Raw genomic sequence first — 23,235 nt, 5'->3', positions numbered from 1 at the left:
ACATGACATATTCCACACAAGTACTTAAAAAAAAAACAAAAAAAAAAAACCCCAGGGCAGAGACAAGTTAAATAGTGTCCAAGGTCACACAGAGAAACTGACAAAAATCTGGCTTACCATGTGACCTTTCCCCCACAACAATTTCCCCCATAAAGGGGGAAAATCAGAAGGAAACCAACAATCTCTATTGTTTCTAGACCCAACCAAGGCAATGGATTGGGAAGAAAATAAAAGGAAAATCAAGGAGAAAATTCATGAAAGCACGGATTATCAGAATGTAAAGCAACCTCGAAATCACCTAGTCTTACCAGCTCATTTTATCGATGAGAAAACTGGGAGAGAAAGGGAGAGAGAATACAACCCTATTCAAGTACCTGACAGCTTCATGAGAAAATCAGACGCCATCTTAACAGAGATGTCCTGGCTGAACAATGCTGACGCACTGTTGGCCACATACTCGGAGGGGTCTTTCAGCTTTGTGTGGTTGGTGGGCCTGTCGGCAGCATTCAGGGTAAAGGAGGTGGACAGGCCGTTATCTTCCTTGGGTTCCTCCTTCACCAGCAAAGGCGAGACGCCAGCCCCACCCTGGCTAGTCCTCTCTGGAGTGTTAGACGTCATCATGGTCCCCACTAGCTCTGTCCCTCCTCCTTCCCTTTGCTGCCCCAGGCAGGCACTGTCACTGAGGTGGGGAGATCCCTTGACATCTGTGTCTGGGATCTCCTCCTTCACCTTGGCTTCTGTCCTCAGGAAGTGCTGGTGGCAGCGCATGTGGAGTTTCAGGCTGAAGTGGCGAGAGGAAGTGAAAGGGCATAGCTGGCACTGAAAGGTCTCTCCTCGGTCCTGGTGCTGATGAACCTGACAGAGAAGCAAGAAGAATGAGCTATCCACTGTGCACTTATGGAAAACGCTTTGTTGCATATCCAGACTATTCATCAATAATTTCCTCACAGTACAAAGGGCTGGCCCACGAGGTAACATAACCAGAGGAGCATTTCATTACCGTGCTCCAGGCAATGAGGTTAACCCCTAAACATAAATGGGTTCACACAGGTTAAGAGCTCATTATTAGAGCCATGCTCACAACCACCAATGGATGCTGTTTTTGGTAGGATCCTCCTAGTAGTCTAGTCACCCAATTTCGGTTGATTTCTTCAGAGGAAATATTACAAACCCAGCACAGTGCAAACTTACAAAATTACAGGTTGGGGGTCAAAAAAGGTAACCTGTCAAGCAATTCCTCTCACAATAATACTTTGCATATGCACAATTACTGTTGCCCAGAGAATTAGTTATATTTTGCAAACATCATTTCCATTTTCGAGATGCTTCTCTTAGGTAATTAAGAACCTGCAAAATAATGTTTCCAGGGGATTCCCAGTTCCCAGGCAGGGAAACAGAGACCCCAGAATAAGTGGCTTGAGCAAAATCACATACAAAGAAAGCCCAGTAGAGCGGGAGAAAAACCAAGCTCTGACCCCCACCAAGGATTCTGAGCAAGATAAAACCAACTTTTCCAAACGTGGTTATTTCACCTTCCAGATTCTGACATTAGCAATGCAAGGAGGCAGATTTTTAAACCCAGTTCCAGTCTTCCATGCACAATACCTGTAAAGATTGCGAGAAACTTTTTCTTCCTGCCACTACCAAATTTAGTGCTTGAAAAAGTGAGGAAATAATTGCATTGGCCTGAGCCCGGCTCCGAGCTGGCAGGTGCTCTTGTAAGCTTTTAACTTCCCCATTCATCTCTGCCAATATACTTCAGTCCTGACCTGTGACACCCCTGCTATTTTAGTACTGGCCCTCCCGGGAGTAGAAACTGCCAATTGTGTCGATTTGGGCCAAATTATCTGGGTAGTTGTGCAATCTGGACAAACAAGCAAGTGATTGGAGTTCAAACCCAAAACAGAACTGACACCTCATCTATCAGTTGTGATTTCAGTGGGATTTGAACCCAGGTCTAACCAAGGTTAAGGGCACGTTCGTTAACCCACTGTACTACCTGGCCCCCAGGCACAGGTTTCCTTTCCCAGAGAGCAAATTTTACTACAGCTGTTTATGCATTCTGAATGCAATCCAAAAGCATTATTCGTCAGCCAAAACATACTTTTAAATAATGTTTAGTGACCAACAAAAGCAAAGAAATGAAAAGTTAATGGTGAGATCCTGTCGCTACAGCACCCCACTGTGGCTTTTTGAAAAAAACAACAGAAAATATTGTGGGTCCCCCAAAGCATGACTTGCTCAACAGAAATAACCATATAAACTTAAATTCAGTTGCAGCAAAGTCTTGCTTGTTAAATGGCTTCCTCTCTGCTGGGATGGGAAGAATTAGGGATAAGGAAACACACCATTTGTCACTAGCTTCTCTGCTCTTTTTACAACAAAGGGATTAACTTGGGAGCTGATCATTGCATTCGCTTTCTCACAGAATCGTGAAGATTCCAAGCTATCTCAGAAGCAGACACCTTGGAGGGCTCAGGTCATAGCCCCATGGGGTGCAGACAGGTGCTGCCAAAAGCATGCCCCGGAACCAGGTGGTAAAGGTCACGAGGCAGAAAGCTTCCATTCCTCAGAGCAGCGCAGTGGGGCAGATTCCATTTCAGCAGCGTCCTTAATTCTATTAACCCAGGAGAGGAGTTAATCCAAGAACAGAAGCTCCGGAAGCAACTTCTGGAAGAAGGAAAAGGGCAGAGAGAGAAGCCCAAGTTCTAAAATCAAAAGGGAGCCTTGGATTAAAAAGAGACTGTGTGTGCAAATATTTTATGTGGCTTCTTTTCCACCAGATCTTGGTCCGGCTATATCTGGTTACGGAAAATTAGTGAAAGATCAAAGGAAAAACAGGGGATGTTGTGTTGACTTTTGCACATTTAACTTCATTTGAGCTACACCTTCCCAAAGGGACTACATATCACATTTGACCTTCGAGAGAAGTATTACCTCTATCCTCCAGCTGCAGTTTCTTCCCTTCTCTCCTGACAGAAAAACACTTTTCTTTTAAAATTTTTATTCTCTTTAGCCTAACACCTGCTTTAAAACTCATCCCAGTCTGCTAATGTGAAGAAAAACTTGCATAAAGGATTCCATTCTTTCCAGACCAACGTTTAGAGACTCAATTACCTACTGGCCATTTCTCACCAACAGCACATATCAACCCCAAGGGGTGGGAAATAGAAGGCACCCTGGGTGGTGCAAATGGTTATTGCGCTTAGTTGCTAACCAAAGGTTGGAGGCTAGAGTCTACCCAGAAATACCTAGGAAGAAAGGTCTGGTGATCTGCTTCTGAAAAATCAGCCACTGAAAACCCTATACAGCACAGTTCTACTCTGACATGTGTCACCGTGCGTCACAGCAGCACTCAAATGCCTGGGTCATGGTATTTCAGAAAATCAAGAAACTTCGGGAAACATCTACTCCACCCCAGTTATGTGTAACAGGCCAGGCAGGCTAGAGCTTCTTACATGGCAGAACTAAGACTAGTAGGAGACCTCAGCATCCTGAACTCTTAGTCTAGTTTCTTGCCATTACTTCACTGTGTTCTTCACCTTCGCAGTCCTCCTTGCCTCTTCTGGTCAATTTTACCTTATGAGCTTCACATGTAATTCCAGGACGCTCAGTCATCTAGTGAAGTTGTAAAAGACAATGGAAATCTAAGAAACCCTGAGGAAGCGGGAGGCGTTAACAAACTCCTTCCAAAGCTGGCCATGAAAACATTTGCACAATATATTAAGGAGGAAAGGCAGGCTTAAAAAAACTGACTGTACCTGACACCTACTAGGAATACAGTAGATCCTGCATTTGTTGAACATATAAAATATACTCCCATTTTTCTTAAATAAATATATAATAACAGTATGGAGAGATATACATCAAAATAATAATGATTATTTCTAGGTGATGGGATTAAGGGTCAACTTTGTATTCTTTTGTTTATCAGTTCTTCTAAAATCGCAACACTAAAGTGGTATCAGAAGAAGAAAAAAAGCAATAGAAGTTATTTTACAGTAATCTCTTACACCATTGCATTGATTTATTTCTAAATATAAATATTAATGTGTATCCAGATGGCTTTCAGACAATAATTACTATATAAGATATACTTACTATTTCTCCATGTTGGGCATTGAATTGTTTTATGTGCATTAACTCATTTAATTCACATAACTACCCCATAAGAGAGACAGTATGATTATTATCTCCATTAGTGGAAATGGAGGCTGAGAGAGGTAAAATGATTAATTCATTCGTCACCACTAAGCTGTGGAACTGAGAATCTTAATAAAGTTTTGAGATCATGATCTATAGGCTATACTGTCCTCACTTCTTAGGCAAACTTCTTTTTAGAAAAATCTATCAATTTTTGTAGTCTACTGGTGAACATTAAGGAACCCCGGTGGCACAGTGGTTAAGCACTCGGCTGCTAACCAAAAGGTGGGGGGTTAGAAACCAGCTCATGCGCAGGAAGATGATGGGGCAGTCTGCTTCGGTAAAGATTTACAGCCTTGGGAACCCTGTGGGACAGTTTTACTCTGTCCTATAGGGTTGTTACGAATCAGAATTGACTCAACGGCAATGGATTTAGTTTGGGGTTTTACTGGTGAACATAGCTGAGGATATCTATGGGTAAGACCACACCCATTTTATTTATGTATAGACAATATTTGTAAAATGAAAGTATCTCTAGTTAGAAAGTAAAATCATAAATTCTTTGATTAAAAAAAAAAAATAAAGTCCCACAAATGAGGTAGAGAGCAGGCAGAAGAAAGAGTACCCCATTTGATAAAATTAAACTTGCATGAGCTTGTCTCACACTTCCCTTATCAAAAGCTGGAGTCGTAGCTCAACAGGTTAGGACACCATGAGTTTGAATAAAGTAGTCATTTCACACAACTGCTTTATTGTACTGGTTACTGATTTGTTCTGAAAGCATTCTAAGACTCCACGACCCACAAAGCCCTTGTGGCTCTCATCTGTAACACCGTCATGGCCGCCGTCTGTATCATCAAGGCACCCAACTCATCTCCCTGTAGTTTCGGGGTCAGTAGTTCCTGCTATTGAAAACCCAGCTTTTTTTTCCACAGGTTTATAAATAGATTGTTTTAAGTGACCCTGAGCTGAAACCAAGCTCACAAGGTGTCAGGCTGGATGCAAGTTTTCTGCTCACTGAAGCTTTAAATTCAGTAGACCTGATTTCTAGCCACAGCTCGTAAGCTGAACACAGAGGAACTGAACCGAATTTTAGTTTTAAAGGCATTTCTTTTTAAGTCTAATCCTGCTAATGAAATCCACCTTGCAGGTTTTAAATATGGTATTTTACTTTGGGGAGTGGTGATGGAAGATGAGGGTTAAAGTAAAGACCTAAAAGTAGGTTCAGTAAAATTCAACCAACCAGACTCCTGGTTAAGCAGATTCCCAAGATGAAGGGCAGGCTACTCCCAGGCAATGGGAAATCTTAGAAAAAGGCAAATGATAGAAAACAAGCTACATCATAGATTTCATTTTTTCTTTTTTTAATCTTCTAAGCTATTTCCTAAAGTCAGCTGAGGTTCTGGCTGACCAGATCTTTTTAGAGCTACTGTTCTGAACAGTGATTATGGAAGGATTAGACTAGACTACAAGATTTTTAAATAAGCAAAAGTCTTAATTATGTACTACACTTTTTATGGCAGAAAAGTAGACACTTTATAAACAATGTTGACAGCAAAACCATATTTAAAACTTAGCGAGAATGATGGTTGTTAATATTAAGATGTTAATATTAAGATGTTCAACATTTTCTGTATCAGACACTTTGCCGAAATTATCTCCTTAAGTACTAAGGACAACTCTTGCAGGCAAACATTATTATTCCCATTTAACAGATGAGAAAATCGAGTGTCTAAAGGTTAACTTGCTCAAGGCCAATTAGCTAGATAAGTTGAACAGTAAGATTTAAAGTCAGGCTTACCAAATTCAAAAGCCTATGCTTTTAACTCATCAGTTTTCTCCTTGAATTCTAGACAAAACCCTTAGTATTAAAGACGTCTGCTAAAAAAGATTTCTGCATAACTTAAGAGTTTTTCCTTGCAACCAATGTCACAAAACAATTTGTGTATTAACTGTTTAATGAGAAACTAATTTGCTCTGTAAACTTTCACCTAAAGCACAATTTAAAAAAAACACAAAAGAAGCTATTAAAAAAAAGTTTTCCTACATCTCACAGAGGAGTAGCACATAGATTCTAGTGAATTCTCTACATGTGCATTACAGGCACAAACCCCAGGTCATACGTTTTTAATTGAACATTGAAAACAATGTCCTTTGATATTTGGTAAGTGTAATCCTGGGAATTAGGATAGCTTAAACACTGACAACCTCCAGGACGACTATCAGTCTTGTCAAGAATGGCTCCCAAGCCTCTCATGGGGCTAAGTAATGTCAAAGACAAAGAGCCTTTCAATGTCTTTACCCTTCCAATAAGGTGATTCTAAGTGTTCTTCTGGGTTTGCAAGCTGAAGAGCAAAGCAATAGCACCACCAACACCAGTTACTGTGAAGTCAACTCCAACTCATGGCGACCCATGTGTCATGAGTAGAACTGTGCACCATAGGGTTTTTCAGTGCCTGTGACCCTTTGGAAGTAGATCACCAGGCCTTTCTTCCGAGGCACCTCTGGGTAGACTTGAACTTCCAACCTTTAAGTTAGCAGCTGAACACATAAATTGTTTGCACTGGCCAGGGACTCCACGAAATAGCAGAAGGGGGCAATTTCTCTGGGAAGGGAAGCAGGTCCAAAAGCCTTCTCTTTGGTGCTCAGGTCAAGCAGCTCTCTAGTCCTAATGTACTTTGGTCTATACCTGACTTTCCCTGCTTCTTGCTCTTTGCAAACTGTTCCTTGTGGTGCGCCAGAAAATGCAAGGCAAGGTTAGGCTACTGGTCCTTTACAGGAAATGCTGGCTCTATACTACATATGGAGTCCCTGGGTGGCACAAACTGTTAAGTGTTTGGCTACTAAATGAAAGGTTGGCGGTTTGAATCTACCCAGAGGCACCTCGGAAGAAAGGCCCGGTGATCTACTTCTAAAAGGCCACAGCCATTGAAAACACTGAGGAGCACAGTTCTACTCTGAAACGTGGGGTCGCCATGAGTCAAAATCAGCTCAATGGCAACTGGTTTGGTTTCATTTTTTTTTTTTTTGGTTACACTACATATATTATTTAGATATTAAAGATTCTCTCTGCCTTAAAGTTCTTGGTTGCAAAATGGATATTAATACCTTTACAAGGAGACCCATTTCAGCTCTCTTTCCCTGCATCTATTCTCCTTTGTTACATTAAGCAATGCAGTCCACCTGCGCCACCAATGGCCCTCTCTTCCTGACTGGAAGCCTCCTGCGGGACCCATGTGCAAGAGCTCTGACTATGTCTACCTCTCAGTGAGGTCGTCCACAGATGCCTTACCTTCATGTGGGATTTGAGATTGTCCTTGCGAGCACACCGGAATGGACAGAGCGGACACTGGTGACTTTTTAGACCTGTGTGAATCACCATGTGCCGCTTCCAGTAACTCTTCCTTTTTATAACCAGACCACATATTGGACACTGGAAAGGCTTTCCGCTTTCCTCTTCTGAGGCTTGGAAAAAGGAGAAAGAAAGAAAAATTGAGGAAAACAAAAAGGTACACTGCATTGAGCACTAATTCACACTCATTGCTACATAAATAACACTAAAAATGATTTGCTTTCTTCTTGGCAACTCCAGGATTTTACCCATAAGGAAATTTTATTATGTGTTTCTTCAAGTAAAAACCCACATTCATTTAGTTATTTCCATCTGGTCATCCTGCCTTTGTGAAAGTCTTACTTCAGGAAGCCATGACAGACCTTGCGTGGCCTGTCCTAGCGAAGGTACTGTACAAAGTCAGAGAAGCCTGAGCTCAGCAGCTTTGATTCCTGAAGGAAAGCGCCAGACTCGAGTCCAGATCTGAATTCCTGGAACTTGGAAGATGGAGGGAAATACAGACAAATCAAATGAGACAGAAAATAACGCACTGCTCTACACTGAAAACCTACCGGCCATCAATGAACCTCCTAAGCTGAACTCCAACGGAGAAAAATTTCAGAATCCCTAGTGCTGACTTGTTCAGTTATGGCTCCAGCAGATGCTGCTGCCAATTTAGCCATCAGGGGGTCTTAAGGTCAGGGCTTTTTACCCTCTTATTTCTGTCCCTCTGGTTGCCACTAAAGATACTGCTGCTTTTCTCTGCGCTGTGACTGAGCCTTGTTGCTCACTTTGGGAAGAGCTACGACGAGGCAACCACAAACACTTCAGTTTTTCAGGAAAGCAAACAGACCAACGATCGCCTCCAACTAAAGCTAAGATCACTCTCTCCTCCACCACTCGCAAAGAGCAGGGTCGCTGTTGTGACACTGTATTGCTAAACTTCTGGTCTACCAACTTACACTGCTCAGTGCCACACTGACCTCTGACATTTGGGGATATTAGAAATGAAAACAAGCAGAGGTGAGGGCTCAGACTTTCCTTTCTTAATTAGGAGGAATCAGAAGCATTTCCAAACTGGGTAAATACACTGTAATGTACTCATTAAATATATGAAGCCATTTTAAAAAATGAGCTAGATCTATAGGTGCTGATATAAAAACGTATTCAACGTATTAGAGTTAGTGGATAAAAGCAAGATACAAAACTGTACATCTGGGATGGTTCTATTTTTGCTTTTTAAGAAATGAGAATCAATTGCTGCTAAAACCATTAGGTGGAAGGTTGATGGGGAACTTTATAAAGGATAGATCTAGTTGATAACACCTAAAACCATTGATCCATCTTAACATCACTAAAAATCGAACAACCAGACATCATGCGCCTAATGCCATGGATTGAATTATGTCCCCCCAAAAATGCGTGTATCAATTTGGCTGGGCCATGATTCCCAGTATTGTGTGGTTGTCCTCCATTTTGTAATTTTAATTTTATGTTAAAGAGGATTAGGGTGGGACTGCATAACACCCTTACTAAAGTCACATCCTTGATCCAATGTAAAGGGAGTTTCCCTAGGGTGTGGCCTGTACCACCTTTTATCTTACAAGAGATAAAAGGAAAGGGAAGCAAGCAGAGAACTGGAGATCTCATACCACCAAGAAAGCAGTGCCAGGAACAGAGCACATCCTTTGGTCCTGGGGTCCCTGCAAAGAGAAGCACCTACTCTGAGGGAAGATTGATGAGAAGGCCCACAGACAGAGAAAGACTTTCCCTGGAGGTGACACCCTGAATTTGGACTTCTAGCCTACCAGACTGTGAGAAAATAAATTTCTCTTTGTTAAAGCCATCCACTTGTGGTATTTCTGTTATAGCAGCACTAGATGACCAAGACACCTTCCGATATGCCATCTATGAAGTATACTTAGGAAAAAAAATGTAAACCTGAATTTAATCAAGCCTCTATATAACCAGCAGTTTACAGGAAACACAGGTGATAAAGAAACATGTTAAACACACCAAGGGGATGGAATCAGCCAAATCCAGAACGTGGGAAATTCTACAGGACAATGACCCAACTGGCAATGACCCAGTTTCTTCCGCAAGTAAATGGCATTTTAAAAAGGGCAAGGGTTATGGATAAAAAGAGACTTAAGAGACATATAAAAACAAACGCAAGGTGTGAACCTTCTTTGAAGCTGAATTTGAAGAAAGCAATGTAAAAAAAATTGTAAAAACACACTTTTGAGATTATTGCGGAATTACTGAGTATAGCCTGGGTGTTTCATAATATTATGGAACAACTGTTAATCCTGTTAGATGTGATAATGACATTGCAGTTTTTTTTTTGTTTCATTTTTTTCAAATCCTTATCTGTTGGAGATACATGTGGAAGTATTTACAAGCAATGGATATGCTGTTTGAGATTTGTTTTAAAATGCTTCAGCAAGAAAAAAAAGGGGGGGAGGAGGGAGAGAGGGATGAATAAATGAAACAAAAAATTACATACTTTTATTTGTATGAAATTTTTCTGAACCATACCCAAGAGACCATCGTGGTTACCTTTGAAGGACTGGGGATAAAAAGGGGAGTGGCCAGGAAGGGAAACTTTTACTGGTAGCACATACAGTTAACTACTCAGCTGTTAATCAAAAGTTGGTGGTCTGAATCACCCGGAGGGGCCTTGGAAGAAGGTCCAGCAATCTACTTCCAAAAAAGCACAGCCACTTAAAACTCTGGGAAGCACAGTTCTATTCTGAAACACATGGGGTTGCCACGAGTCAGAACTGACATGACAGCAACTCGTCTAGTTTTGTTTGGTACTATTTGAATTTTTCAAGCACACACGTTACTTTTATATTTTTCAAAGGAAATATTCCCAAGTGTATAATTCAAAATAATCTCATTATCTATTCATTGAGTCAACTGAATCTGCACATGTAAAGGCCCACTTAAAATAAATGGAAACTAGAAGGGTTCAGAATAAAGCTGTTGTTGTTGGTTAGTTGTTGTCAAGTTGATTCCAATTCATGGCGACCTCGTGTGTAGAGAGTAGAACTGCTCCACGGTGTCCAAGGCTGTGACCTTTTAGGAAGCAGATCTCCAGGCCTGTCTTCTGAGTTGCTCCTGGGTGTGTTCAAACCGCCAACCTTTCAGCTCGCACTCAAGTGCTTAACCATTTGTGCCACCCAAGGACTCTCAGAATAAAGTTAAGGTATTCCAAAATGTAGTTTTACTAATACAGATATAAGCAGGGATGGATTAAACAGTAAGCACACCATGCACCAGCTTGGCTTACAGTAAGCAAGGTACACACAGGCTTAACTGTGTTTACTTATTAATCTGCAGTGAACAATTTCACCTGGTTTTCAGGTGCAGTGAAATTAAGTGCATGTATACCTTGCTTATTGGGTAATCCGTCCCGGGGTATAAGTAATCTTGGTTAACTTAACTAAGCAACTTGAGAAAGAATGCTCTATCTAAAAATATACCCTTCAAGTCTGGAATTTCTACTTGTGATGTGTCCCAAGTATTTCTTCTTTTGACTAGGGGTAGGGATTGAGAGTTTCCTTTTACTCTGTGAGTCCTATTAAACAAGCATTTTTATTAACTCATTATGGCTTTCCTGTTATCTGGTTTTCTTTGTTGATTGCCTCTGCTAATTTGGAGTCCTATGCCTAATTCTGCCTTCTATTTTGTATCCTTCACTGTCATTTCTACCACCCTGATACCCTGATCACAAAGACTACAAGCTGAATGTCAGATTTGAGAGAAAGGACTGAATCGGGCCTCTAGATGAGATTATTGTCATAAACTAGAGGGGAAAAATTATAATGGTGTCTATTTGGGGTTGTAAGAACATCAAAGTAATAAGAAAGGGGTACACAAACAGGCTGCCGCTGATCCCCATCTTCAGGAGGTATTTTCCACTATCCAAACTCTAAACTACCTAGTTTTACAGAACTGTCTGGGAGAGGAGACAAAAGCTGAGAGTCCTCACTGACCTGAGTGTTCATGGCACATTACAGGAAGGCAATAAAAAGGCATTAACCAAAAAAATGAACCTTGCCAGTTTCCCTAGCCCCCTTGCCTTGCTTAACTCAACCAATGTGCTTCCTATTCTTTCAGACACATCCCCATCCTCCACCCTAATCACCTACTCTGTATTTCAAATGTATTACAGAGTACACTACATTAAGCCCTGCACAGTAGTATTTCAATTTCACGTAAATCTGTTTTATTTTGGAAGTGTGCTTCCTTAGTTTTAATTAGTACCAAAATACATAACTATAGTGTACAAATTAGGATGTCCTTGGATTGACTGGGGGAGAATTAAAATACTCAAAAGGAAGAGAAACTAATATCAAGAAATGTCGTCAAATAGCTACACTACTACAGTGATTTGAAATTTGTAACTGATCCTAGCAGGAAAGGAAGGGGACTGAAGCCAAACGACAAAACTCACCAGAATACAATGATCAGTTTTCAAATTCGGCCAGTAATCTTCCCAGGTAGTATATGCATTTTTATTTGTTCAAGAAAAAAATTTCTTGTTTTAGTAGGATCCCCTCTATATGTATGATGTTATTTTTAGCTGCCGTCAGGTCGACACATGACTCATGGTGAACCCTATGGATCAGACTGTCGTGCTCCATTGGACTCTGGTGGTACAGTGGTTAGGAGCTACGGCTGCAAACCGAAAGGCTGGCAGTTCGAATCCACCAGCTGCTCCTTGGAAACCATATGGGGCAGTCAGACTCTGTCCTATAGGGTCGCTATGAGTCAGAATCAACTTGACAGCAAAGGATTTGGTTTTTAGTTTTTGTTGCGATCCACAGGGTTTTCACTGACTGATTTTTGGAAGTAGATTTCCAGGCCTTTCTTCCTAGCCCATGTTAGTCAGGAAGCTCTGCTGAAACCTGTTCAGCATCATAACAACACACAAGCCTCCACTGAAAGACAAGTCGTGGCTGCATTTGAGGTGCACTGGTAGGGAATCAAATCTGGGTCTCCTGCACGGAAGGTGAGAATTCTACCACTGAGCCACCACTGCCCTCTCCAAATGTAGAAACCCACTGCTGTCGAGTCAATTCTGACTCATAATGACACTACAGGACAAAGCAGAACTGCCCCATGGGGTTTCCAAGGCTGTAATCTTTAGGGGGAGCCCTGGCGGCACAGTGGTTAAGAGCTCGCCTGCTAACCAAAAGTTGGCAGTTTGAATCCCCCAGCCACTCCTTGGAAACCCTATGGGGCAGTTCTACTCTGTCCTATAGGGTCGCTATGAGTTGGAATCGACTCAATGGCAATGGGTAAGAAAGCGCACTGCCACATCTTTCTCCCACGAAGCAGCTGGTGGGTTTGAATAACCGACCTTGCAGTTAACAGCTGAACGCTTAACCACTGCGCCACCGGGGCTCCTATTCTAAATGAATAGGATGTTATTAATTAGGTTAGAGTAGGGAGGAAGTATGGATGTATTCTATTTCTTATGCCAAACTATGTTCAGAGAACTGATAGATGTAAATTTCACTCAAATTTAGAACCTAAGGAAATCTGACTGCTTCCTTAGAATGAACCACACACTCTTGAGGCAACTGGACTGAGATGTTCATAATTTTACCTTGTTTACAACTGCCTGACAAACAACTTCCCCCAAATGTGTCACTAGCTAGTTAGTATCACTGCAAAGAAAACTAAATTCCACCGACTGCTAACAGACTCGATGGGATGGACAGCTGCTAATTTTCTGCTCGGGAGAAAACATGTTCCCTTTACAGGCAATAATATTATTGGAATAAAAGAGATAATAAATGTGTGTGCAATGCTTGGCACACAGGCACACAGCAAATGGACAGTATCTGGAGTAGTGGTTGTTTTGTAACAGGAGTGACAATAAACTCGTCATATCCTCCACACCAGAAAGTTCAATCAGAGCAGATGTAAATTTAAACAACCAATCAAAAAAAAAGAAAAACCCAAACCAGTTGGGGCCAAATTGATTCCGACTAATGGCAACTCCATGTGTGTCAGAGTAGAACTATGCTTCATAGGGTTTTCAATGGCTACGGTCTTTCAGAAGTAGATCACCAAGCCTTTCCTCCAAGGCACTTCTGGGTGGATTCAAACCATCAACCTTTCAGTTGGTAACCAAGTGCTTAACTGTCTGCGCCACCCAGGGGGCTCCAAATAACTGACAACACATAATAACACACAGCTCAAGGCCTGGACCTACACAGTAGTTTGTTGCTGGAGCCAAGGGGAAATGAAGGAGCAGCAGTCCACTGTGCTGCTCAGGTAGGGCCTGGCTCAGCAAGCAAAACAAAGATGTAGAAATGACAGAAGGGGAAAGGAAGAAGAAGAAGGTAGAGGAGGATTGGCTGGGTAGGGCCTGGAAATCCTTACCTTTTTGTCTCTAGCACCCAAAACAGTGCCAGGAAAGAAGTACAGTTCAATAAATGTGTGTGGACTGTAATGAGATTAAGTGAAAAGGGCTGCATCAAGAGAGTAGCAAAGAGTGAAACAAGTGCTGAGAATAGAAAAGATGAAGGAGGCTCCGGGAAGTCCTAATGGACCAAGTGTTAGCCCAAGAGGGCACACCTTTCACGTGGTACATCAACGCACACGTCTTGAATGAAGGAATGTATAAACAGACAGATGTTCATGGATGTTCACTGTTGTTGCTGGGTGCTCGCGAGTCGGTTCCTACTTGTAGTGACCCTACGTACAACAGAAAGAAACATCGTCCAGTCCTGTGCCATCCTCATAATTGTTGCTATGTTTGAACCCACTGTGTCAATCCATCTCGTTGAGGGTCCTCCTCTTTTTCGCTGACCCCTCTACTTTACCAAGCATGATGTCCTTCTCCAGGGACTGGTCCCTCCAGATCACACATCCGAAGTATGTGACACAAAGTTTTGCCATCCCTGCTTCTAAGGAGCATTCTGGCTTTACTGCTTCCAAGACAGATGTGTTCTTTCTTCTGGTAATCCATGGTATATCTAACATTCTTCGCCAACAACATAATTCTAAAGTCATCAATTCTTCAGTCTTCCTTATTCACTGTGCACCTTTCCCAGGCAACTGAATGTGGTAACTGAAAATACCATGGCTTGGGTCAGGCACACCTTAGTCCTCAAAGTGACATCTTTGCTCCTTAACACTTTAAAGAGGTCTTTGGCAGATTTGCTCAATACAATATGTCATTTGACTGCTGCTTCCATGGGCACTGATTATGGATCCAGGTAAAATGAAATCATTGACAACTTCAATCTTTTCTCCATTTATCATGATGTTGCTTATCGGTCCAGTTGTGAGGATTTTTGTTTTATGTTCAGCTGTCATCCATACTGAAGCTGTGCTCTTTGATCTCATCAGCAAGTGCTTCAAGTCCTCTTCGCTTTCAGCAAGCAAGGCTGTGTCATCTGCATATCCCAGGTCGTTAATGAGTCTTCCCCCAGTCCTGATGCCTGGTTCTTCCTCATATAGTCCAGCTTCTCGGATTATTTGCTCAGCATACAGATTGAATAAACATGATGAAAGGATATAATCCTGACACACACCTTTCTTGATTTTAAATTACTCAGTATCTCCATTCTGTTCGAATGACTGCCTCTTGGTCTATGTACGTTCCTCATGAGCACAATTAAGTGTTCCGGAATTCCCATTCTTCCCAATATTATCCATAATTTGCATAATCAATAAAACACAAATAAACATCTTTCTGGTATTCTCTGCTTTCAGTCAAGATCCATCTGACCTCAGCAATGATATCCCTCATTCCATGTCCTCTTCTGAATCCAGCTTGAATTTCTGGCAGTTCCCTGTCAGTGTAGTGCTGCAACTGTTTTTGAATGATCTTCAGCAAAATTTTACTTGCATATAATACTGATATTTTTCTGTAATTTCTGCATTCTGTTGGATCAACTTTCTTTGGAATGATCACAAATATGGATCTCTATTAGTCAGTTGGCCAGGTATCTGTCTTCCAAATTTCTTGGCAAAGACAAGTGAGCGCTTCCAGTGTTGCATCCGTTTGTTGAAACATCTCAATTGATATTCACGGACTTAGATCTCACCTATTTCCAACAAGGAATCTGCAGCAGCTTATAGTAAAAATGCATACAGTGTGACTACATTATTAATAAAAAAAAAAAAGATATATGTTGAACTATTTACAATGGACAAGATCTGCTCAAAGCGGAGACAATCTTACGGTGGGTATGAAGGGAATTTTTCAAAGCAACGTATTTAATTAAAAAATAGACATTATATTTTAACATTTGTGAGTTAACAGACAAATAAAGGTTTAAGAATACGCAGTTAAGTAAAAGCAAAAAAATACAGAACCAGAAGGAATCTTGGAGATAATCCCCAGCTGGCCTAGTTTGCAGATGAGGCAGTTTGAGGTAGTATGTTTAAAGTCCCATGACTAGTGGAGGCATTGAGATTAGAACCAACCTAACTCCTGGTTTGGTGCTTTACACTATTGTATGTACATACATTTGCAAAGGAATAAAACTTCATTGGGTTAAAAAAAAAAACAAAAACAAAACCATCATGGAGGGTTTTATTAACTGACTTGCTTTAACTGAAGGTCCACTACTACCAGTTGTCCTAGAGTCGATTCCAAATCATGGCAACTCCATGTGTGTCAGAGTAGAACTGTGCTCCATAGGGTTTTCAATGGCTGATTTTTCGGAAGTACACTGCCAGGCCTTTCTTCCAAGGCACCTCTGGGTGGACTCAAACCTCCAGCCTTTCAGTTAGCAGCAGAGTGCATTAACCATCTGCACCAACCAGGGACTCCTTAACGCAAGGTAGTTATTTCAAATATAAATGTAATTGTTTTGCAGGTTTTGAAATCAAGCTTTCTCTTGTTAGATCTTACATGGCAATTTGCAGAAAATTAAGATAATTTGCAAGTAGACAGTTTCTACATACAGACCTCACCATGCACACAGAAGGAATTCAAGATGCCAGACTCCCATGGGTGTGCATACTCCGGGCATCATCACCATCTCCACTACAGACTTCCTAAGACTAATGGTGCATATTTGGTAGAATTACCCATCCTCCCCACTAATAATATACATAGATTTAATATATTTTAATGGAATGTCTTGGGCATGTCTCTCAAATGCTACTTCATGACAACAGAAAGCTATATTAGCGATAGATATCATTGGGTTTATCTGCAAGGCTGTTATTGACTCTGACATTATCAATGCATATTTTAACAACTAGCAAGTATCCAATAAAACTAAGAAGTCTGATATCTGTAGCCAGCCTAAGTTTAAATCATTGGGAAATCATAATTGAGATCAGCACAGATAGTTCTTAATCTTGATTAAAAAGTGAATTTTCCGGGGGCACTATGCTTCTGTTAAGGGTGATAGAAAGATCTGGAAACAGATAGTGGTGATGGATGCATGACATGATGAACATAATTAATGTAACTGAATTGTACATGTAAAAAAATCTTGAAATGACAAATGTTTTGTTTTATATATATGTATGTGTGTATTTATTTACCACAAATTTTTTAAAGAAAATTTTGTAAACAAGTTCATGCATACAATCATTCTCAGATTATGGTTATAATCACCATGGGCCTACAGCAGTATTAGGAGAGGTTACCTCACTTTCTGGACTTTCAATGCTTTTGCAATAATTTTAATAACACTGCATAAATATGAATGAAAACAGTGGCCATAAAACCCATATTTACCCAGAAAAAAATATTCTTAGCCCTCAGCTGCATGAGAGACCAACTTGCTTTTAAGTAGATTTAAATTTTATTAGTAAAATAAGATGTTTCAGAGATGCTGTCTCTGAAGTGTTCCTTCTTATTTCTTTTAACTAGGAGCCTGGCATCCCGGGAATCTTGTTGGCCTTCTGCAAGGCAGCTGCAACTCTGTCTTTAAAATAAAAATCATTTATTTTATTCTTAGCTTCAACAGCACAGCAGCTTCAAAGAGAATTGAGTCAATGCGTGACATTTATTTTGATAGCAAATGGACATCACCTTCCCTTTACCATGTCCACGTTTAGAGGACTGTGTAGCATGTGCTGGAGGCACAGGGTCACATGAAAGAAACCTCCTCCTGAAGTGTCGCGTCTCTTGTGGGGTGAAAGGCCACGGAGTGGTGGATTCTCTAAGGAATTAAATATACCAGGACCTAGTAACAACTGAATCCTGTTCAAAAAAGGAGGAATAAGACTAGACCTAAAAGATACTTTATTTTTTCATGGTTTGGACTCCCCTTGACCTAAAGAAGGTCAAAGAAATGCTGATGTCTAAATTACTAAATACAGGGTCAGCTTTTCTAGCGCATATCTCTTTGTAACTCTAGAATCAACTTTATAGGCCTTTTTTATTTTTTTTGCAACATTCTGAGAAACAGCTTTATAATTTAAGCTGTGCTTGCAATCGCAATGGTGTACAGTTTATCTTTGCGGCTTTTTTGGTTATTTGTTTTTTTAAGCCATTAGGCAACTGAAATTCTTTCCCTACTGAGAGTTGCCTGTCTACCTACCTATTTTGAATTAAACTAAGATTTCTTTCTAAGGTAAAGGAAAAAGTAAGAGTGAGAAATGCCTAGAACTGTGGTGACAGCTCTCACCTCATCCCCAAAATGCTTTTTTAGTGAAGCCAAGTTACACCTGAATCCAGGCCCCCAAGTTTCCCTGAAACCAACAGTATAGTGTGTGGAGAGGTGAGAGGAAGGGGCAGATGGAGAAGACCCACCTTCCTTTCCACTCCTCAGATTCAAACACCAGTGATCCTGTGAACCTTGAAAATATTATGCTGAGTGAGATAAGTCAGTTACAAAAAGGACACATATTGTACAGAATATCTAGAATAGGCAAAGGTACAGAGACCAAAGCTAACCGGTGGTCACCAGGGGCAGAAGGGATGGGAAAAGAGGAACTCACTGCTTAGGGGAAACTGAGCTTCTGTTAAGAGCAACTGAAAAATCTAGAAATAGATAGTGGTGATGGCTGTACAACATGACTAACATAGTTAATATCACTGAATTTAACATGTAAGAAACACTGAAATGGCAAATGTTTACTATATATAGACCTACCACAATAAAAAAAGTTTAACAAAATTAAAAAATAAATTCAGTGATCCTAGTAACACCAAATCATCTCTCCATGATATAAAAATACCAAAATTAGATATTATATCAACTGCTTCTTAGCCAATGATCTAGCCAAGATGCTGGGACGCAACAGCATTCACTTTAACTGAAAAGACCACAAGTCTTCCCACCCCTATTTCCAGTCCATGCGATACAGAACTTGAATTTAGGATGCATCTACATGGGCGCGTGGAACATTTTTCAAGTGACAATTTCAAAGCCCTCGTGTTTTTCTTGGCAGCAGTCTTTCTTCTTGCATGAGTTTTACAAAAAATTACTTTTTCTACAATTGCTCTGCCCATGTAGTTGCTTCGCTAAGTCTTAGGTTGTGGGCAGAAGGATGTGCAGCAGCGGGGCATAAAATACAAGTCAATCGGCAAGAGGTTGTACAGATTAAACCTAGCAATTCCTTCCCCCCACCCCCTTTCCATTTGAACATTCACTGATTAAAACATTAAGTTTCAGCAATAGAATAAATTCAGTAAAAAAGGAGAAAAAAAAAAGATTTCTTAAAGATCTTGCACATTAAATTCTGCTGAGAAGCCTGTTGAGATGCTGATATGGCTCACATGTATTTAAACCAAAAAGGGAACAGATCTTTTCCTTCAGGTGTATATCCTAGAGCAAACCACACACAAAAAATCTACCCTACACTGGAAGCACATTACCTCTTTCTCTTCTTTACATGCATCTAGTCATTTGAGTGAAACAATTATGCTTCATCACTGTTGTTGAATATACCCGAGACCATTTTAAAACAGCAAAACTCCAAACAACTTGGCCTTTAAGAGACACAGTTTTATTAGCCACAGCTTCCTTCCAAGCCTTCAGTAAACTGAAGTTTATTATTAATTTTGCATGAGCATTTCCAAGTAACTAATGGCCAAACAAATTTATATTATAAACCCCATTTGCACATTTATGCAAGAACCAGATAAAGAAGATATTTATAAAATTACATTCTACATATAGCCAGACCCCTCTCCTGCTGCTACCCCTAAATTGAATTTTTATAAATCAAGACTGATTTATTTCATTGCAAAATTACCAGCTTCCTTTGCTCTTCTCCTTGTTTCTTAATTTTAGCCACTTCTCTCCTTATTTCACCAGATGGCAGGTGAAAAGTGAGGAGAAATGAAACCCGGAATTGATAAACTTTTCAGGATTTTATTACATTTCAAAAACTCTGAACAGTTTGGATCACTTAGAGTCTTAAAAGTCCCAGGTATCCATTTCCTTGGTTCTATTCTGCTGTTAACACAAGCTTTAAAGTAATTATAATTAGCGTATACAGCTCACTCAGCAATTTAAATGGAAATTTCTCGTAAACGCATCAAATCGATGTTAGCTGCGATCGCTCAGTCAATTATTTGCCTTTCCAAGCACTCTCCATCAATGTTGCTGCGAATAATCCAACGCTGGTGAGACACACAGAGCCTACGTCCTGTTCCAGCCTGGGAGGGTATTCTTAAAAGACATTTGAAACTCCATACAGACATCCCAGGAACATGAATTTATCATGCACACAATTTAAAACCAAACCAGCACAAGAAATCATGTTTCCATTCTGAGAACTCAAGTGACTAGATTTCCACCTTGGATGAATAACTGTGAACGCCAAGGCTCTCTATGATACCAACTTCTCCTTTGGAAAGACTGCCCCCACAAGATAAAACTTGTGCTTCAAATTTTCCACATGTCCCTTCAGAATCTGATTGGATTTGAATAAAATAAAGCATTTGGAGGAAATGCTTTGATTATGTTTGATTGACAATATTTTTTTAGAGTTCTTAGGTGACAAGAAATTATAGAAGAATGGGATAAGTGAGGAAGGCTTAAATCTCACAAAAAAGTAATAAAAATGCTAACATAAAAGTGTGTGCTGGGATAAATTAGGGCAGAGTAGTTACTGATTATACAAAAGTCCATTTGTGATGGAGGCAGCAGGGGGGTGGGCTCTCCCTTGTCCACTATTTCAAAAGCAGTGTTTTTTCCCCATGTTCAGCGATGCCACGCACTCCCTGACAAAGATTCTTTGATCTTCCCCCATTAAATATATCTTGCATGGACGTAACCTGAACTTGGTAAGAAAAAAAAAATCATTTATATGAAAGGGAAGAGTACTCGTATGTCTCTAATATTATTCATTACCTTTCAAAAATGGAGCTATTTGTGAAGTCTTTGTGTGATACATACATGAAAGATGACTCTGCTGCTTACTTACAGAGTTTTGTTGTGCTTTTGCTTTTTCACTCCTGCCTCAGATCAGATGAGGAACCCAACCGAATAAGGCAATGAATCAGACATCGCAATTTACAGTCAAAAAAAGATTTGACATGATGGTTGAAAATGAAAGATTCCTTACCTGAATTGGAGGGTTTAGAAACTCTTCCTTTAGGAACTGGGAGTAGCAATAATTCCAAGGATTGTGGCGGTGGCGGTGGAGGAGGTGGAGGTGGTGCGGGTGGTGGGGTGACTTTTTCTTGCTTTTTCTCTGAAGGCGGCGGTGGTAGAGGATCTTCAGGCACCAGTGATGATTTCTCAGCCAGAAGACTCCCAGCAGCCCTTGCTGCTACCTCTTTCAGAAGAGCCGCGGAAGAGGTCATAGAAGCCAGGGAGAGAAAGGAGCTGGCTGGAGGTGGGTGTTCCTGACCAGGAGTCAAACTTCTCTCACTGACTTTCTTGGACAAGGCTGCCAAGGTGGAACTGGCAGACTGGGAACTAAAGGGGGAAGAGAAGGACTCAAATCGCATGGTCTCCTCAGTCCTGGTGAGAGATTTGTCCTGAAGAACAGCATTGGCTGCAGCTTTCAGTTTTAGGATGGCTGAATCCGGGGACAAGCCACAGGTGGTGGTTGAGTTTGGCAACCACTTACCTTGATTCCATATAAAACGATTATTTGGAGTGTATTGGTCATTCTGTTCCTGCTTCTCAGCCAACTTCCTGGCAAGAACACTGAGCTGTTGGGCATGGTGGGATGGTGGCGAAAAGGAGAGATTTGAGCCAGTATTTACTGGGGACTCCACTCTGCCATTGGCTGTGGCTGTGGCATCGAGTTTGAGAGAACCAGCCTCCAGCAGCCGTCTTAAGTTGCTACTCAGGGGCTTATTGGAACCTGGGGGGTCATCTTCACAAAATGAAGACACACCAGGGGAAAGGTGATCTTGACACTGCAATGAATCCCGTAGAACCTCACCGTCCAGTGCGACCAGCTCCAAGGTGTGACTACTGGGAGTCGCACTTCCCAAGGAGGTGTCAGGGGAGGTGGACTGCTCTTGGATCCGGTCCTCCAGAGACAATTTATAGTTCTCCTGGACTTCTCCATAGGATGCTTCTGATGGCGTCTCTGAGGAGTTCCCATACCAGTGTTCTCCTTCACTGAGTTCACCCTCCACTTCTTCCTGCCTACTAACATCTGGGGGAATTAAGAAGATTAGGTTTACTCCCATGTCAGCAACAAGCAAGTCTTAAGATATTTAAATGGAATTGTTAACATGCTTCCTCTTCCCTTCCGCCCAAGAACCAAATGAAAGACAGCAATGTCTAGGAAGAGAAAGTCAGGTGCTGAATCAGTCTTACCATAAGCCAGAAAAAAGTAAAAATGCTAAACAGTCAAAGGTAAAACATACTCGCCCACTATGTATATTAATATTTCTAATAATTACTTTAAGATAAATTGAAATGGGAAAGGAAGAGAGAGAAGAAAATGGATCTGTAAAGGAAGTAACTGGAGGAGGAACCTGCTATTTTCAATGACTGGGGAAATGGAAAGAAGCTGGTATGCACACTTGTAAAGAATCAGCATGATACCCCTAGTACGTCAGAAGCAGAGAGGCAGCCTGGTGCAGTGGGTAAACATTGGCTGTGAGACCCAAGACTGTGGGAACCCACTTCTCCACTTTCTAACTCCATGACCTTAGGCAAGTCACTTAGCTGGCTTGAGAAGACATTTCCTCCAGTATGAGATGCAGTTAATGAAAAAACAAGTCTATAAAAAAATGTAAAAAAAAACCTGCCAAACTCACTTCACCCAGTTGTTATGAAGCTTAAATCAGAATAAGCATGTGATCATGTTTTGAAAACAGTTGAGTATTATATAAAAGTCAGATCTCATTAGCAAACTATCATATCACTGATTTCTTAAAGTGACAATACCTCTTATGCTATTCACATTATTCAGTATCTCCCATGGGACTCCTGATTCCAGTCACCAACATGCCCGCCATCTTACCGCAGGCAGTGATTAGGAATTCTCCCCCTCACTCCACTAAGAAACCCACTGCCGTTGAGTAGATTCCGACTCATAGCAGCCCTATAGGACAGAATAGAACTGCTCCACAGGGTTTCCAAGGAGCGCCTGGTACATTCAAACTGCCGACCTTTTGGTTAGCAATTGAACTGTTAACCACTACACCACCAGGATTTCCATGCCACTAAGAGTACCCTTTAATTATTCTCTATCCCTGAATTCAGTAACCCACCACTACCACTCCCCCACCCAACGCCCTCAAAGCAACAGTCAGTCAGGGCTCCTCATCATTCCAGGAACACTTGTGAACTCAGTCACTTTTCTACCCTTGCTCATGATATTCCTTCTGTTTGGGAAGTCTTTCC

At 41.0% G+C, this 23,235-nt stretch overlaps 1 protein-coding gene across 2 annotated transcripts in view; it reads right to left on the bottom strand.

The window, feature by feature from the left end:
* ZNF827 (zinc finger protein 827) overlaps positions 1-23,235 on the bottom strand; it is a 199,308-nt gene that overhangs the window by 136,307 nt on the left and 39,766 nt on the right. For both annotated transcript variants that reach the window (XM_004378845.2, XM_012556243.1), the window contains exons 2-4: positions 20,987-22,036; positions 7,436-7,608; positions 375-855 (exon numbers count right to left, since the gene is read on the bottom strand). In XM_004378845.2, coding sequence (XP_004378902.1) covers positions 375-855; positions 7,436-7,608; positions 20,987-22,036 — 1,704 coding nt within the window. The remainder of the gene's footprint in view (positions 1-374; positions 856-7,435; positions 7,609-20,986; positions 22,037-23,235) is intronic.

The sequence above is a fragment of the Trichechus manatus genome, unplaced genomic scaffold, assembly GCF_000243295.1.
Source record: "Trichechus manatus latirostris isolate Lorelei unplaced genomic scaffold, TriManLat1.0 scaffold00059, whole genome shotgun sequence".
NCBI lineage: Eukaryota > Metazoa > Chordata > Mammalia > Sirenia > Trichechidae > Trichechus > Trichechus manatus.
This window is presented reverse-complemented; position numbering and strand designations above follow the sequence as displayed.